This window comes from Channa argus, chromosome 14 (assembly GCF_033026475.1).
Source record: "Channa argus isolate prfri chromosome 14, Channa argus male v1.0, whole genome shotgun sequence".
NCBI lineage: Eukaryota > Metazoa > Chordata > Actinopteri > Anabantiformes > Channidae > Channa > Channa argus.
The window spans coordinates 18668659-18686512 of NC_090210.1; the positions used below are offsets into that span (position 1 = coordinate 18668659).

Sequence of the window (17854 nt, forward strand, 5' to 3'; positions counted from 1 at the left end):
AATATCCTTACGAATATGTGGAAGTGAAGTTAATTAAGTTATGTTTATTATTCTGCTCTTTAGCTATGAGAGCTGTTCTGCCTCTGAGTATTACTTTAGGCTGGTGCGCAGAAATGCTAGCAACCTGAGGGCTTTTCGGCAGATAATTAGCTCAGCCACATTTGGATACCTCTACTGTTGGTGGTGTCATTAATCTAACCTCCTGTACCAGACTCTTATTAGAGGCAAAAGTCAGAATATCCCAGGGGCTGTGTTGTGTGACAGAAGCACCATGATAGCACAAAATGTGTTTGCTGTGGCATTTTATTGTTTGATGTCTCCAAAATTGCAGTCAAATCAGATCAGGTTTGCTTTGTTTATAACTAATAACTAATATAATTAACATCAGTGCTGTATCAATACACGTAACATACACACAACGTTCACATCGGTTTCATGGTTCAGCATTCTGTGTGTGCCTGTAACAGTGCCTTTGCTTTTTACTTTCCACTGATATAAGTTGGTACTCACAGTAGGCATCTTAATGGTGAATTTCTCCAATCGGAACCTTGCCGTCGATCCAGGCTGAGCAGTAGACAGCCATGTAGAGCTGCGAATCCTATGGGTGAATCCGGGGCCATCGGGTTGCACAGATGTATTTGTCTTCTGCTCTGTATCTGTGACAGACGGAGCCAAAGGTTCACATCACACTGAGGTTGATTTCAAAGGTGCCATAATGGTCATCAACTGGAGAACCTCTGATGGGCCAGGAAACGATTCTGGGCTTGAATATATTCTATAACTAATTATTTTCAAACTTTTTTTTCTTTTAAGCAGTGCTTCGAGTTCCTAGAATAGTTTTGTGCATATCTTGGTGCCAGGTGGAGTGAAGGATTTGGGAACATATTTGCCTTCTGCCATATATAGCATGCTATTTGTCAAAGTGGTGTATAGGGCCCTTGAATGGTTCTCATAGTGACAAGAGTGTGACGTATTTTTCCTCAGGGCCCCAGAGGAGAAACTGGTGAGAAGGGAGAAACTGGCCCACCGGGTGCTGCTGGACCCCCCGGTGGTCGTGGACCCCCTGGAGATGATGGTCCCAAGGGTAACCCTGTATGTCAGCTCTACTCACACCCACACACACAAAAACACACGCAGCCATGACTGATGCATTATTAGAGCTGTCAACGAGAGCATCACTTTGGCGTATTTCTCAGTTGAGCTGTCGGTTGCCAGAGCTGTTGTTGACATGATGTCAAAAATTTGAGTCATGCTTAGTCTTCTCAGTGTCACAATCTGTCTGCAGGGTCCTGTCGGCTTCCCAGGAGACCCTGGTCCCCCTGGTGAGCCCGGTGCTGCAGTAAGTGCTACATTTATCCCTTGGTCAATTTAATATTATCACATTCAGGATATTATATAGTACCTTTTTAGTGGCTAAGCAATTAATTACACATGCTTGTATATTGTTAACTATGAGTAAGTACTGGTAATCAAAGAAGTTTAAATATATATATATATATATATATGTATATGTATGTATCTATTACATAGAAATGCCAATCGGTATTTTTTTATTTATATATATATATATATATATATATATATATATATATATATATATATATATATATATGTTTTGTTTTGTTTTAATAATCTAAGATGAGTTGTATGATATTTGGTTCATTTCTGTATTTTTTTTAGGGTCTTGATGGTTCGCCAGGTGACAAAGGAGATGATGGCGAGGCCGGTCAACCTGTAAGTCTTGCATGATCTGACAGTCAGTCACGTTCTGATTGGCAGCAAAGTAAAGTTTAGTTTTTACACAGTATGTGTAAACTCATGATTTTCTTCAGTGGAGATGTCTCATTATGTAACCAAATGCTTTAGTATTTGTGAAGTGGAGTTAAGTGTTCTACCTACTTTGCTTTAGGGTCCTCCAGGTCCATCAGGTGAGGCTGGAGTACCCGGACCTCCTGGCAAAAGGGTGAGTACATTTCCAAAGTGATGCATGAAATGATACTTCTGTTCACCTGTCGAGATCTTCTAATTTTAGACTGAAAGTGCTCTTACAGGCTCCAAGCTGTTACACACTCTAAGGCGATACACATTTATGATGATAGGGGTGTATCCTGAATAATGTGTTTGAAAGGAAATGATGTCCATTAGTTAAACTGAGTGTCTAGAGTGACCAGTAATTGCAGATTGAGATCATACTGTAAGAGAATTTTGACATGTTATTAGTTTGACTGACAGTTATGTGAAAGCAGTAAGACTGTTACTGCTGCTAATGTCGGGAAATTAACTTGTCACTTTATTTCCTGGCACTTGATGCCCTTTCTGTCACTTCAGCCATAAGTTGAGATTACTTCGTTTTACCAGTGTGGCATATTTACGATGGATTCCATTACTGTAATAATGTTTTACAGTTAGCATTAAGCAATGAGCAAGCCATTATTTTACTGTATGAAAGAATATGGCAGGACATGACATCCTATTTGTTTACATCAGCAGAGTTGTTGCTCAGTTAAATCCAGCACAATACTGCAGAGCAGCGGTAGTGTATACAATGCATGTCAGAAACATATAGGACTAACCAGTAGTGGAAAGTAACTACTGTACTGAAAATATTTGAGGTACAGTATTTATATCTGTTTTCTATTTTTTCATACTTACCACACTACACATCTCATAAGGGAAACATTATACCTTTTATATACATATTTAGCTGTTTTGAAAAGCTGCAGTTTCTTCTTTCTTTCTGAGTAGGACTGTACAAAAAGAAACATTATAAACTTTAAAAGGAAATACATTGCTTAATGAAGATCCTTAATGAAGCAGGACCCTTGTTACATATGTTATTTTCCCTCTCTCACTGACTGTTTAATTAAAATAAAGGTTAAAACCCAGATAGGATAGATTATTTGATTTTTTTACAGAACAGTAAAGTAAAAAAAAAAAACTAATATGTGCAGCATTTAGTTTTTTACCTCTCTCCTACTTCATCAGTTGTCACTCAAGCTCACCTGTTTATGTTGTGGCGAAGGGGCCTGACCCTTTCGTTGGAAACCATCAAACAAAGTGCATCAGAGGAGTAGAGGAATTAAATGCTACTTTTGTATCAGTGTATCACCGACAGTCTAATAATTTTATGTAGATTACATTTACATTTTGGACATTTAATAGTTTAGGGATAAACTGTGTATGTGTGTTTTGAAGTGGTTGCTGAGAAGAAATATGTTCGAAAAACATATCTGTAATCCAGAGTCATTGAACAATACAGCCAGCAGTGAGAGCTACTTTTGCTCTAAGCAGAATGTTGGGGCGTGTAGCAGAGTATAGCAGAGCACGGAGAGGGAGTGCAGATTGACTTTGACTATACACTATAGCTGAAGTTGCATATTTTGGCTACAAATATGCTTTTCGTGTTATTGCTCTGAGCTTTAGCTCAAGTAGGATTTTGCAGGAATTATTAGATACAATTGACCAAATGTCCATTGTTGTGTTAGTACGTGTAAGTGATCAACCAGTACAGCTATGTGCAAATGTGCAAATCTTCGTTGCCATCTTCCTCAGCATAAGGATTTCAGAGCATGAAATCCTTATAGTCTCCTATGACTGTCTGAAACAAGTTGTTGTCACCTGCCTATCTTTACCAGACTGCTTGTGTGACACTATAAGCCTTGAAGATGTTCATGGGTTGATACTGTGCCATTATTTGAGATCAAATTAGAAAATACCTGCCTTTGATAGATTTCGGATTCACTGACAAAACATTCCTAGTAAACCCAACCACTCTTATGTGCAAATAGTTTTCTGTGCTCTTCTGTGGCTTGAATTAACATGCAGCCACTGACAGTTGTTCATACATTTTAAAAACGGTGGGATGGTAAGCACTTTTCCGCCTCAGGATTTGCATTCTATGAGGTGGTTTCCAGGTGACACAGGCTACAGAACAAATTAGAGCCCGGTTCCATGTCCATATTAATTGACTTATATGATTTCCCTCCCTTCAGCAAGGTAATTTTGGGTTAGTCTTTCCCCCAATATCACTTCGAAATTGATTCAGTTTTGGTGCTCATTGATGCATGTGGCTTCACACTGCATTAGCGCACATGCACACACAGTCACGCACACGCATGACTGCGTACACACATATTCAACACACAGTCACTAATGCACTCACACAGTTGCCAGGACTCATAACCTACATTGAAGGCTGGTGGCTTTTGTTTGGTCTATTTGATTATGGTTTCTAATAGCAAATGACAGCCCACTTACAAGGTTTTGACCAGAGGCTGTTTAGCAAAAATCTTGATGTGCTTTTAGCTCAGTGTGTTTGGAATGTAGGACAATTTGCTTGCACTGATGTTGCCTGGCCCTGCATAACCCTCTTACTAAAAAGATTCAAGGTCAGACCATGTTCAGCTGAACAATTAGTATGTACATGATACCGCTGCTTGCCAGCAAATGTTGTATAATTTCCCTTTTAGAGCATAATTCCTTACTTTTTCTTCTTTTAGATACATTTCTCTAAGAGCTATTTGGGGAGAGAGAATAGTTAATTAGTTTAATTACAGTCAAGTACTTTGTGTATTTTAAGTTTTCTTGTACAAAATTATAATTCTAGCACTGTTTATTATGGTTCGTTTCAGGGACCTCTTGGACCAGCCGGACAAGAGGGCAGGCAAGGGGAAAAGGGATCAAAGGTAAGTCCTAAACAAACTAACTTCAAGGCAGGTCAGCTGAACACAATATCAAGCTGGAAACACATAATATAGATACTTTATTGACCCCAATGGGGAAGTTGTTGTTAGACAGCTACGTATAGATGATGGCTGCTATGGGGTTTCAGTGTTGTGGCCAAGGACACTTCAACTTGTGGTCAAAAGGACCATACAATAGATCTGTGATGACAGATCTAGTAGATGATAAAGCTAGATTTTGTCCATTTCCCCTAATTTTCTGCCCAAATGTGCAGCGACACGTCCTTGCACATTTGTAAAACCTGGTGATTTGTCTCAACGAAGAAGCCATGGGGTTTCTTGAACCTATTATAGGGTTTGATAGCTTTTTAAAAATGCATTACATGCTAGTAAATGCAAGGGCGAAGAGCTTCATTATAAGCCTTGAAGAAATTGTTTGTCTCCAGCTGAGATGATTCAAAGAAATGCACGCAAATGGCAGAACACCTGACAAATCTCCGACTTACCTTTACTCTTTTGTTCTTCATCATCCTCTGTCTCTTGTTTGTCTTTTCTTGCACACACACGTTGTACATCCTGTCCACATTGAGGTAAAGGATTACAGTTGATTTGATGGAGACAAGAAAAAGCCCGTGCTGTGATTCTACAGTGTCAAATCCAGGCCTAATTGGTTGTCAGAAAAATGTAATCCCCTCTTACTATCATCTCAGCCAATATGACATCCCTGGAACTTCAATACATTAAAACTTGTTCCTGCTCAGAGACAGTTGAAGAGCTCTTGTAGCATTTGAAGTGTCTAATCCTTCCAATCCGACGTTTTGTGTAAGAAAAACTTCACAAAATATTAAATAAAATGAATATCAGATGCAGTATTAGTATAGCATAGATTCATTTCTCAAGTTAAATGAAATGGGACCACAGGAACTTGCCTGTATTGATTTATTAACAGTACTAAAGGCAAGGTGTGAAGTTTTTGCCCATGAAAAAGCACTGTTCAGCAATATTCTTTTGTTTGTATCTCATGCAAGAGGAAAAACTGTGTTTTTCGAGAAAGATAAAATCAACATTTGTTAGGCCTCAAGGATACAAATAGTGTGTGTGTGTGTGTGTGTGTGTGTAAGAGAGAGTGAATCTAGGAAAAAAACATTGAATGTATTGTCTAGACCGGGGAAAGAGAATCTTTGTGGCTTTGTTTTCATATCCTACTTTCACAGGGAGAAGCTGGAGCTGAGGGGCCTGTTGGCAAAACTGGACCTGTGGGACCTCAGGGTCCTCCTGGAAAGCCTGGCGCTGAGGGTCTGCGTGGTATCCCAGGCCCTGTTGTAAGTACAGCAGTGTTCATAAATTATTTTTTTATAATGTAAAATTATGTTGTATGTTGTATTTTACAACATTGGGAAAGGCTATTAGTGTGAAAAGCACTATTTGGCTACAATGTTTGTATTGTTACTAAAATCCCATTTTCATTTCTTTTTTTATTAACCAAATACTGCACTTACATGTTCTTTATTTTTAGGGTGAGCAAGGACTGCCTGGGGCTTCTGGTCAAGACGGCCCTCCTGGACCTATCGTATGACATTTCCTTCTACCTTCTATGTAGTTACTGTAAAAGTAAAAACCTGTAGTATTTACAGTAACTACAGAAGAGATACTGAATAACGTCTATAAAAACCCAGTTCAGTGTGAAGTCTGTTACTCCTGACTAACTGATTTTCTTCCCTCTATAGGGACCCCCTGGACTTCCTGGTATGAAAGGAGATTCTGGACACAAGGGAGAAAAGGCAAGTTATTATTACCATGGTAATCTCTAATTGCTTTATTGTATATTTCTCATATCTGTTTATGTGCCTTATTTGAAGCTTCCATAGTATGAAAGCATCTATGCCTAGTGCATCTCTTTGTTCACTCTCTCTCAGTGAGGTTCAGCTCAGTGAGGAGTTTTCACACACTGATTTATTGCAGTAAATGAATATGTATAAGTCCAGTAATATCATATTTGTAATGGTCATTGGTTTAATGCCAGCATGCAGTAGTCAGCAGCAGATGGTCATAACTCAGCCCAGCAGCAGGTGCTGAGACAGACCGCCATTGTTAAATATGATGACCACTATAAACACGCTAATTATTTATAGTAAGAAATAACGGGTCATCTGGTCAGGCATTGTACATAAACTTGCAGGTGATATGGAATTTGTTTCACTTTGAAAATGTGTCCTTGGTTTTCTGCTGATAAATAAGCAGAAATTGAACCTTGAAAGTAAAGAATTCAATATTTGCTTTAGTCAAATGTTGTTTTACATTCTAAAGTAATTTTAATGCTTTTTTTTTTGTCTCAATTTTTGTTCTTTATTTCCTTCTCCTTCTACTTCAGGGTCATCCAGGCCTAATCGGTCTGATTGGTCCCCCCGGTGAGCCCGGAGAGAAGGGAGACAGAGGTCTTCCTGGACCACAGGGTAGTGGAGGAGGCAAGGGTGATCCTGTAAGTCAATCTCTGTGCCAGGGAGACTCTGAAGTTTAAATTTGTGTGCTCCCAGATGTCTCCAAAGTGTGAAGTGTCACTTTCTTATTAGTTAGAGTTCAGATTCCCAAGAGACCACTAAAGCTAAAACCATAGAAAGCCATGGAATCTTTACATGAGGCTGAGATTATAAACATTCAGTACAACTCATGTAATTATCATGTGAAAATATTATTATTGTTTTAAAACTGCTGGTGTCCAAAATAAATTTTGAACTGACAATTGATTTTCTTTGCTAAATATACAGCATTATTGGAGTCATTTTGCATGCCTGTGTCTGGTAGTGATGCACTGTATGTAACATTTACTATTTTAGAAATATATTGAGTTCTATATATTAAATGGCACCTTCTGTATTCTGACTGTCATTTGTTATATGTAATAAGGGTCTTGGTGGTCCCCAAGGTCCCCTCGGCCCTCCCGGACCTCCTGGTCTTCCAGTAAGTTCCACTTCTCTTCAGACAAACATGTATTCATCATTGTGTTGGACTGTTGTTGATCTCTTTAATATGGCTTTGAAAACAGGGACCTCTGGGACAAAAAGGATCAAAGGGATCAACTGTAAGTCATCTTTGTATTCCTTGTTTGAGTTTGATGCCATTTGACAAAATGTGTAAATTAAGTCAACAATATCTTGTTTTTTGGCAGGGCCCAGCTGGTCAGAAGGGAGATTCAGGACTGATTGGTCCACCTGGACCCCCTGTAAGTTATTGATTCAATTGTTGTTCAATTTAGATAAATCTACCCAAACATTATGGTTCATTATACATAAAACTCTTCAACGCTGGGATTTGTTAGGGTTTGACAAACACAACCATCAATTAATAAACGCTTAATCAAAATAATCTGCTCGACCTTTTGCATCTGTTTTTCAGGGTCCACCGGGTGACATCATCCAGCCACTGCCATTTCAACAGTCTTCTGGAAAGACCAGGCGGCAGGCTGAGATGCAGAGAGATGAGGCATTGCCAGACTATGGCATTGATGGAGTGGGTATAGAGGGAATGGAGGATGTCTTTGGATCTCTCAACACCCTCAAACAAGACATTGAGCGCATGAAGTTCCCCATGGGCACTCAAGACAACCCTGCCAGGACCTGCAATGACCTGCACCTCAGCCAGCCTGACTTCCCAGATGGTAAGTTGGTCACATTGTTAATATACTTTCAACAGGGAAACAGGATTGATCAGCATAGACTGCATTTGCAGTGGGTGAGCAAACAGCAACCATACCTCAGCTCAAGAGTTCCAACATTTGTTTTAAGCTTTGCATCATTAGGAAACAAAGAATGTGATTTCAATGTGATTTACAAGAGCAAAGCTGCTTTAAAAACCCTCTGTTCAGTTACTGTCCAGCAGCCAACATCCAGAAATAAACCGAAGATAATAATGGACCAGCAGTAAAAAGCTGAAAAATGTTCAAATTAATTGGAAAAAAAAAACAAGAAACAAGAAAGAAACTAAGCGTAATAAAACCTGAAACCTATAACTGGCATTTTTGCTTGAAAAATAACTAATAAATGATTGATTCAATCAGCTAATTGGTCATAGACATTACAGCAAAACTAAAGCTGCCCCGAAAACAACAGTTTTAACCTCATTGTGGAAAGCTGGTGTCTCATGATTGGGTTTTTCACAGGTGAATACTGGATTGATCCAAACCAGGGCTGCATAGGAGATTCTATCAAAGTGTTCTGCAACTTCACAGCAGGTGGAGAAACGTGCCTCTACCCAGATAAGAAATCCACAGGAGTAAGTAACAATCAATATTTACTTGTAATTACAGTGTCAGACGTGATTCTGTTTTTATTGTAAGTTGATAATTATAATTGAAAAAGTGACCACATTTAATTTTCTGACTCATATTCCATGACGGGGAAAACACAAACAAACTGCTGCAACATTTTCAGCTGTTTTTGTAATCAGCATTAAATCATGTAAATTTTTTGATTGATTGTTTTGTAGGTCAGAATATCCAACTGGCCCAAGGAGTCTCCCGGTTCATGGTTCAGTGAATTTAAACGTGGCAAAATTGTGAGTGAACCCACACAACCCTTTCTTCAGCTTTCTATTTTCTATTACATCCCCGTAGACGTTCACGTCCTTTTTAGATACGTTTTTCAATTTCGGTGCTTTATCACTTCGTCTCATATACAGTAACTACTGTATTTCTCACCCAGTCTCTCTCTTCTCCACCCTGCCATCCACTTTCATCTATCTCTTTACTTTACCCTTATCATTCTTCGGTTTCTTAATTTCCTCTTTCCGTTCCTACAACCTTTTTTTGAAACATGGCTCCCCCTCCTCACCCTGTCCTTTATTTACTTGGTCCTTTTGCTCCCTTTTCTCCTCTTTCCCCTCTTACCCTCCCTTTTTCTCTCCCTCTCTCTGTGTCCCTAGCTGAACTATGTTGACATGGCAGAAAACACAATCAACACTGTACAGATGACCTTCCTGAAGCTGCTGAGCTCCTCTGCACGGCAGAACTTCACCTACATCTGCCATCAGTCTGTGGCCTGGTATGACGCCAAGGCCGACAACTATGACAAGGCGCTGCGCTTCCTAGGCTCCAACGATGAGGAGCTGTCTTATGACAATAATCTCTTCATCAAGCCACTATTGGATGGCTGCTCGGTAAACACTAGTTTTCTAACTTTTTCTTTGCAATTTCCCAAAAACCCATGGAATCAGATTTACCCTCACTGGACTGTAGTCGTGCAACAATGCTTATACAGGAACAGACCAGAAAAATCAAGCGATTTCTAATAGAATCTGATTTGCTTTAAAAACATTTTCACTTTGATTTCCTCTATTTAGAGGTGATGTTTATCATCTCAAACTGGTTTTCCACACTTTTAAAGGATTTAGTTTTTCACATTTACTGATTTAATCTATAAGAATGTTAGTTGGACTGTTTTTCGTTGTCTTTGTTTTTTGTAGTTTCTGATTTTGTTCTGACTAATTATATGAGAAAAGAAACTGCAAATTATTTGCTAATAAAAGCTTGCTAGCTGCAACCCTAGTGGATAATTTGTTGTAGATTTGAACTATGGAATGGCTGTATGTAAAATACTGCAATGTGAAACTAGTAAACATTTCTGAATCCCCCCGAAAAAGACAAAATCTTCACATTTGAGAATTGTAAACAGAATGTTTGACTTTGGCCCACTTTACTGCTACTGACCACTCATTCGCCCTTTGTACTTGCAGCTGAAGCAGGGCTACTCAAAGACAGTGATGGAGATCAACACTCCCCGCATCGACCAGCTGCCCATCATTGACGTCATGCTGAATGACTTTGGGGACTCCAACCAGAGGTTTGGCTTTGAGGTCGGACCCGTCTGTTTCCTCGGCTAGACACGCCCCTGCCTCCTGCTGAAAGACAGGGTCAGAGGGTACATATTAACACCCACATGCTGAGATCCGTCAACCTTTACCTTCTCTCCCCGCGAAGCAAAAACCTGTGTTTTCTTTTGTTGCCGAGAAGCTCCACGCAAGACCGGAGAAGAAGAGTGCCCCCAAGCCCTGTCATGAAAGCGCTGACCAGGGGAAACTACTCCTCGCCCTTGTAGGGCCAGAATCACATGACTTTAAGGTAGTAATGGGAGTGACATCAGGAAAAGGACATTTAATGCCGTGGAGGACAGTGGCACACATTCAGCAACAGAGAGAGGATCCACTCACCCCAAGCCCCATCCTCCCTTGTCCTTCCCCTCCGACCACGCCTCCCTCTCTGGGTGCTCCAGGTGCTGCTCTGAATACAACCACAGAGGTGCTTTTGTGCAGAATCACAAAACGCTCAAGGTGCTACAAAAAGTTCTTTTTAATAAAACTGTAATAATTATTATTATTATTATTATTTTGTAAGATATTGTTCCTTTTCGGATCCATTCTAAAAACTTGCATGTGCCCCGGGTCTTGAAGTTTAAATAAACATTTGGTAAACTGTATTAGATTTAATTCCTATAGATATAGTTTGTTAAGAAAAGGTGTGATAAGAAATGTTGTCTTTCGGAAAGAACACAATTTGACAAAGTGCCAGTTTGTAAGTATAAAATTATCCTTTTGTAAATAATATAATTTTCATTATTTGATTTTATGAGACCTTGAACACAACACTAAACTCAAAACACATTTTGTCTTTTTTATGATATACCGGTCGGTGTGCCCATTAGGAAATTAAGCCATAATAAAATGAGATAATAATATAAATATTTTAAGAAAGGGCTTGTTCTTCCAGAGAGATGCTGTTCACCCAGATATGATACCTCAGTTTCTTTTTAAGAATATTCGGCTTTTAAACCATGTTGATAACACGATCACATTTTAAGATTACTTGGGGTTAATAACTTACAAAGAAGAAGGATTTTTATGCAGTTAAATTCGTCCAGGTGTTGTTATATATTTGCCAAAAAATCTCTGTGGATTTTCTTTGTAACAATGAACCAAATGTTTTCATGTGCCTTGAATTGTTCATTCAAAAATATTAAAACTTGGATTCTGAAAAATGTTGGGTTGAATGTTTGTATCGTTGGCTATTGAATGATTAGTCCCCTTAATATGTGATTCTGCGCCGCCTTATACATATTACCTTCCTTCGCCTTAGTAATTTAAGATCAAGATGATTAGCGTTTGGGTCCATGTGATTTATTCGGCTGGGCCCAGGCAGTGTGATCTCTTCCACTTTCTTTCTTTGACTTAGATTTGACTTTGATCTAGATCTGTTTGCATCTCCACCTCCTTAGCTTACAGCCATGATAGTGAAGACTTCAGAGATGCTTTCGAACCTGTGTAATTACAGTATGTTTACAACCTATGTAAAACTGAAATAAATGTTTGGTGCTTTGCCAAATCCACATTGCAATGGTTTGCATTCACTTACAGGTTATGCTTTATCCCAGTAGTGAGGAAATTACATTAATATAAATCGAGGAATTGTGGTCATCTTACTGGCTGTTTCAGGAATCCTAATTGCTCCACTGTATTCAGTCAAGCCAGACCAAACTCCACAGCAAAACTTTTACCTAAAAAAAATGCCCCTTTTCAGTCTCTTTGTTCTACATTTTGATAATTTAGTAAGGATGTTGAGTGTCTACACAATTCTTAGAGAGTTTCGCGCAGCTAACATCCTGTTTCGTGTTTGGTTGAGTTAAATTTATCCATATAAAAAAACGCAGTAATGGATGGCTTGGCTAGATTTCATGATTCCCTTTCTTTACGATGAAATGAAATGCTTACAGGCTTCAGGTGTAATTTACTAAATGATCCGCAAAATGTTTACATAGTAATGGCTCTCGGTTTGTTTGTGCCAGTTCTGCCTGAGGAGTCCACAGCAAATGCAAATTGACAGAAATTATCTTTTCCTCCCAAGGAGTTTGTCATTGTAGCAGCGTGATTATGAGGGAACGGATGACATTTATAATATTGAAGCATGTAAGCCATCAGATTGATTTTGCTAAGCAGGTGAGACAGAAAATAAATTTGACTTTCCATCATATCCAGAACGGCAACAACAAATACTCTGTTTCTTCTGCATGCTTGCGTCTAGCAACTGCAGTGTGATGTGTGAGACGTTGTAACTTTAAAAACTACATGCACTTTTTTAGTCAAAAGTTAAGGAATAATTTAATCAATATATGTTTGTCCAGTACATCGTACATAAATATTCAATGTGATTTTTTTTTTTTCTAACTGCAGAGGATTTTTACTTTCAGCTCTCCACACAGCTGTAGTACACTGCTCGTAATGCGTTTGTCTTGCTGGTTTCCATTAAACACCCTCTTTAATCAATCTTTGGCATAACAAGAAACCTTGGTTGTAGACAACACACAGAGCCGCATTACTGTGCCCACAACAAGCTTTCTGCACAGTATTTCAAATCCGAGTGGTAAAAACAGACAAATCTCTATTTGAAATCCAATCTCTATTTTCAGTAGTAAGCACAGCACTCACATAAACAGGCCGCTGTCTCGGCCTCGTCATCTGCCATGTCTCAGCAATGCTTTCAACCTACATACAGAAAAAACAATCAGACTTCAGTGAGGTCTGTTGGTTTTGGCTGTTTGCATGAATTCCTAAACAGTTTTCATTCTGCTGTATGAATCATTGCATCTGTCGTTTGCGGCCTGCGTGTACTTCTTAAACCTTACTGCTGTCATCATATTTTGGTCAGTTGAAGCGCATATGGTGATGAGTAATCATTAAGTTTTTTTTGTTTGCTTGGGCTGATGGCCACTCATTTATCTATTTCTTTTTTTTTTAACAGAACCACCTGTTTTGCACTTTTGAAGATAGAAAAACATGTTTTGCTGTTGCTTCAGAATAGTTCTGAATCAAAACAAGCAAAGAAAATGAAGGCCACTGTCCAATGAGATGACGTTTCTGGGGTGAAAGGGCTACTTGCTTACTCTAAACATATCCTCTTCAGAATCTTGCCTAAATCCAGTCAGTCACAGCCGATCTGTTGGGACACCCACTTTTGGTCAACATGTCTAAAAGATTCTGTCAAAACTCCAGGGCCGCCGTGGGCTACAGTCACATCTGATGAGAGGCGGTTTCCAAAGAAAGGACAAAAGCAGAGAGGGGATTTTTATTTATTTTTTTTTTTGTCTATTCTGTGGAAGTGTTAAATTCTTCTTCCACCATTCTTACACATTTTCTAAACACATTTAATCCTTTCCAGGGTCATGGATGGCTGGACCCTATCAGAGTCTGAATTAAGCCAGAGGACAAGAAAGCACCCTGGAAAGTTTCCACTCCGTCTGAGGACTAACACAGAAAGACAGACAATCACATTTAAGGCAGCAGACAAGTTGTGTCCCAGAGTCTCTTTAGTTTAGTGGTTGTAAATCCGAGGAATGCAACACACACCTCGTTACATACAGTACACTGATCAGCCACAACATTTATAGGTCTCAATGTGTTGCTGATCGGTGTATATAATCCATTTTATTGGTGGACATAGTGTTTCAACTTCATATCGTTTTAAAAATGGATGTGTTAAGAGAGGTTGTATCCCTATCACACATAAAATCTAAATTAAAATAGTACTGCCATCAATAATGTTAACCATAACTAACTTAACGTGGTAATGTGCAGGCAATAGGACAGTCATAGTGGAGCAATACATTGGTAATAGCATGGTAGTAGTGGCTACTACTTCTGAAATCACGATGTAATTAATTTATATTAATAAGGAAATTACAAAGTAATATACTTATAAAAACTGGGTAATATGTTGTTATAAGATATGGATTCAGTATATCTAGGTAATAGCCCCAAATCACATGGTAATAATGTGAAAAATAACCACCAAGAGCTACAGTAATGATGTGGTGACATGAAGGGGAGGCGTTTATGACCTGTACTGCATCAGTATCTTATCACGTCACTTATCTTTACTACTGCAGATACTACAATAAATGTCAGTAAAAACAGGAAGTTGTGCATTTTACAACTCACATTCATGGTTCCACTGCACGATTACACAGAAACTACCACATGTCTCTCCTGGTAATTACTATATCTTTTGGAGGATAGTTTCCACATTATTATCCATCTATTGCTTAAACAAATATTGCTGTTGCATTGTTATTGCAGAAATATTATCTTTTATTCACTGGTTATTATGAAGAACATTATACCACTATTACCTCGTTGTTACTAAGATACTACACCACTATTACCATATTACCTAATTATTACCTTTATATTACTTTGTTAATTACAAAATATTGATATGGGTACCCTTAATGTTTATTGTCTTGGTTTGGTGGATGTTCTTTTCTTTCTACTTTCACGGGGAGAGCAACTGTAAGGAGTCAACACAATTTCCCTTAGGCATCAATAAAGTTGTTGAATGTTGAATTTTGACTGGCCCAAATCAAAAATAACAAACTGTCCTGAACAATATATATAACACAGAAAATCCTCTACCACATAAAGTATTATGTAACACTAAGTTTTACGGTGTGGACTGTTGGTTCAAATACCAGAGGCAAAACCTGGCAGCCACCCTCCAGCTGCTTCAGTAGAACCACTTGTGACCAAGGGTAGAAAACTTCTGTTGTACTGGAAAAGTACTGAGTGTAAAAGTTTGTAACTAAAGCAAGAGAAAAAAAGTGTACAGTTTTCTGGATAAAGGAAGATAAGGATGACTTGTTTAAAATAGAGAACAACGTGTAATTTTCAACTGTTTGCAGAGAAACAGTAGAAACGGCATGTATTGACTGGTCTCTCTTTTGTAGTAAGATAATTGCTTGTTCTCTCTGTTGATATTATCTGGACAAAATTCCTACAGACACAGTAAATCTGCTGCCTTACACCATTAACATGTTCCAGTATCCTACAAAATCTCTTTTTCCACAACCTGAGTAAACACAACTCTTTGTAGTAATGTTGAAAGTGAATTTAAACTGATAAAGATACCCTGGGCTCATCGCATGTCATAACAAATTTGAGCAGGATTGAGCCGCAAAGCAAGCACTCACTGTTACTGGTAGAAAGAATCTCATCGAGAATGCAGGTCATGGCTTTCAAGAACCCTTTGTTCAAATGTGCCAAGAAACTTCTGTCTGCTTTCAAAGACACTCCTCGAGTTCAAGTATTCCCAGTTCAAACAGTTTCCCTGGGAAACACTCCAGCAGCACTGTGCTTCGTTGCCCAGCCCATCACCTCACTCCAACCTGCTGCTGACTGCTGATCTGAAGAGGGCCTGGGGACACCCCAACTCCTCGGGTCTCTGGTTTATACGAGCAGATCCTGCATTACCATTGCCCGGAAAGCTGAAAAGAGTTTCTCTTCAGAACCCCCCCCTAGCGCCACCACCACCACAGCAGTGTGTTCCTCGACTTGCCAAAGCATCCTATTTTCTCTTAACCCTAAGCAAAGGAAAATTAAAAAAACTATTAATTTTTCTGGGTCCAACACTGATTTGTGTGTCAAAGTGCTCGGCTTCCCACAAGAAAAAATGTGACTCTTGCGGTCAAGGACATGCTCCACTTGCAGCTCGTGGACAGCCTGTAGGGAAAGATCTGATTGGCAGTCCAAGTACAGAAGGCATGGCTCAGGCCCAAATCAGGGGCTTAAAAGGTAAAGCATTTTCCACAGATACATATAGAAGAGATAAGCAAAATCTTACCATCTGTCAAAACCAGAGGTGTTCAAACTGTGAGGAGTGTCCTCCCAGGGGGAGCTGAGAATTGCAGGAGCCAAAGACCCTGCAGATAGCAAAGCAACAGGTTCATGCTACAGTTAGTATATGTAATTTTTTTCTAGAAAGTTTTCAGACAGTTATGCATATTCTACAGTTAGTTACTGCATTTTGTTTATTGATTTTCCGTTCTTACCAACAGCTTGACGTGCAGGTCACTGAGGTCATCGAGGATATCCTACTTAAAAACTTTAGTGTCTGATATCCGCAATTTGTGTCAAAATTTGTTCTCCTGTTTGTCAAAAGGTCACCACTTGGAAATGATGGACATATATTAGATACAGTATGTGTTCAGAATGTCCATGAGCAAATACTCTGATAGTTGTTTTTGCTTCCATGGGTAATTTGGCATACTTTTAATGGTAGGCTTGCGTTTGCCTCAAATGTTAACCCACATTTACCAAAAGAAGGACTCGGGTTGAAGCCCAGAGGTAACAGACCAACTTCAGAGCGACATAGTAACATTATACTTCCTGATTGCATCTGCTAAAGGAGTAGAACAGCTTGAACAAGAAAAACTTAACAAGTGTGTTTGTTACTCCTGCAAAGGCTGTGAACTGTATTTGTATGCACGATGAGCACCCCCACAATATTTAATATCTTGTCTCGATTATTCTACGCACTGAAAACATTGTGTCATAATGGCTTTTGCCAGAGAAAAACTTTAGTACTGCACCACAGAAAGCTTTGTCTCGTTAGTTTTTCGTAATATAGAAAAAAAAAGCCCAGTCAGGAAATCTGGAGTATTAAAGGATCAGTTTATTCAAAATGCACAATAACTTGTTTTGCTCTCTGCTCATATGGAAATATAGCAAGTAAATGCTGACATTGTTTGCAGTGTTAGGATTAAAAATTGTAACCTAGAAATTTGTAAATCCTCTTTTAAGACACAGACTTTCCATCACTTAATCCCCAGACCTCGGTGTGATTAGTTAGTATATTTATTACAATAGTTGCTGTAGTTGCCATGGAGACATTTTCTATCAATTGTAGTTCAACAAAACTGATTTGTGCTCGGAAAAGAAAACAATGTTGAAATTAAATGTCAGGAACAATAAAAACAAAAGTACTAAGAGAGTAGCTGGTGAAATCTATGGAAGCTCTGGCAGCTAAAGAGCCAGAAATTTCCCACAGGAGCTCACTGGGACCAAATGCAGAGCTAAAATGAGGTGAATTTGGGTCTTCTGGTCAAGGGGGGGCTCGAGTCCACAGGAACGATACCGTCACTATGTAGCTACTGTGTCTGTATTATTCTCAGCTGTTTACTAGTTTAGCATGCCAAAAGGTGATGATGTCTTTTTACTTAATTCTTTCTGCTGCCCCTAAGTGGCCCCAAAATCACTTATTGCATTTTTAGGTTAAAATTATGCCATAATAAGTTTCAATTTATGGAGCCAGAAAAGTGCCATCAAAATTTACACTTTTTTTTTTCAGTACAATTTTA

At 38.9% G+C, this 17854-nt stretch overlaps 1 protein-coding gene across 1 annotated transcript in view; it reads left to right on the forward strand.

Moving 5' to 3' along the window:
• The window catches only part of LOC137098535 (collagen alpha-1(XI) chain-like), a 77542-nt gene extending 65485 nt beyond the window's left edge, over positions 1-12057 (forward strand). The window contains exons 51-68 of the mRNA XM_067474846.1: positions 985-1092; positions 1286-1339; positions 1681-1734; positions 1910-1963; positions 4632-4685; positions 5897-6004; positions 6199-6252; positions 6410-6463; positions 7054-7161; positions 7587-7640; positions 7726-7761; positions 7849-7902; positions 8076-8337; positions 8839-8951; positions 9165-9233; positions 9600-9833; positions 10410-10594; positions 10687-12057. Of these exons, the coding sequence (XP_067330947.1) occupies positions 985-1092; positions 1286-1339; positions 1681-1734; positions 1910-1963; positions 4632-4685; positions 5897-6004; positions 6199-6252; positions 6410-6463; positions 7054-7161; positions 7587-7640; positions 7726-7761; positions 7849-7902; positions 8076-8337; positions 8839-8951; positions 9165-9233; positions 9600-9833; positions 10410-10556 (1617 nt within the window). The 3' untranslated portion in view covers positions 10557-10594; positions 10687-12057. The remainder of the gene's footprint in view (positions 1-984; positions 1093-1285; positions 1340-1680; positions 1735-1909; positions 1964-4631; positions 4686-5896; positions 6005-6198; positions 6253-6409; positions 6464-7053; positions 7162-7586; positions 7641-7725; positions 7762-7848; positions 7903-8075; positions 8338-8838; positions 8952-9164; positions 9234-9599; positions 9834-10409; positions 10595-10686) is intronic.
• The last annotated feature ends 5797 nt before the right edge of the window (positions 12058-17854 follow it).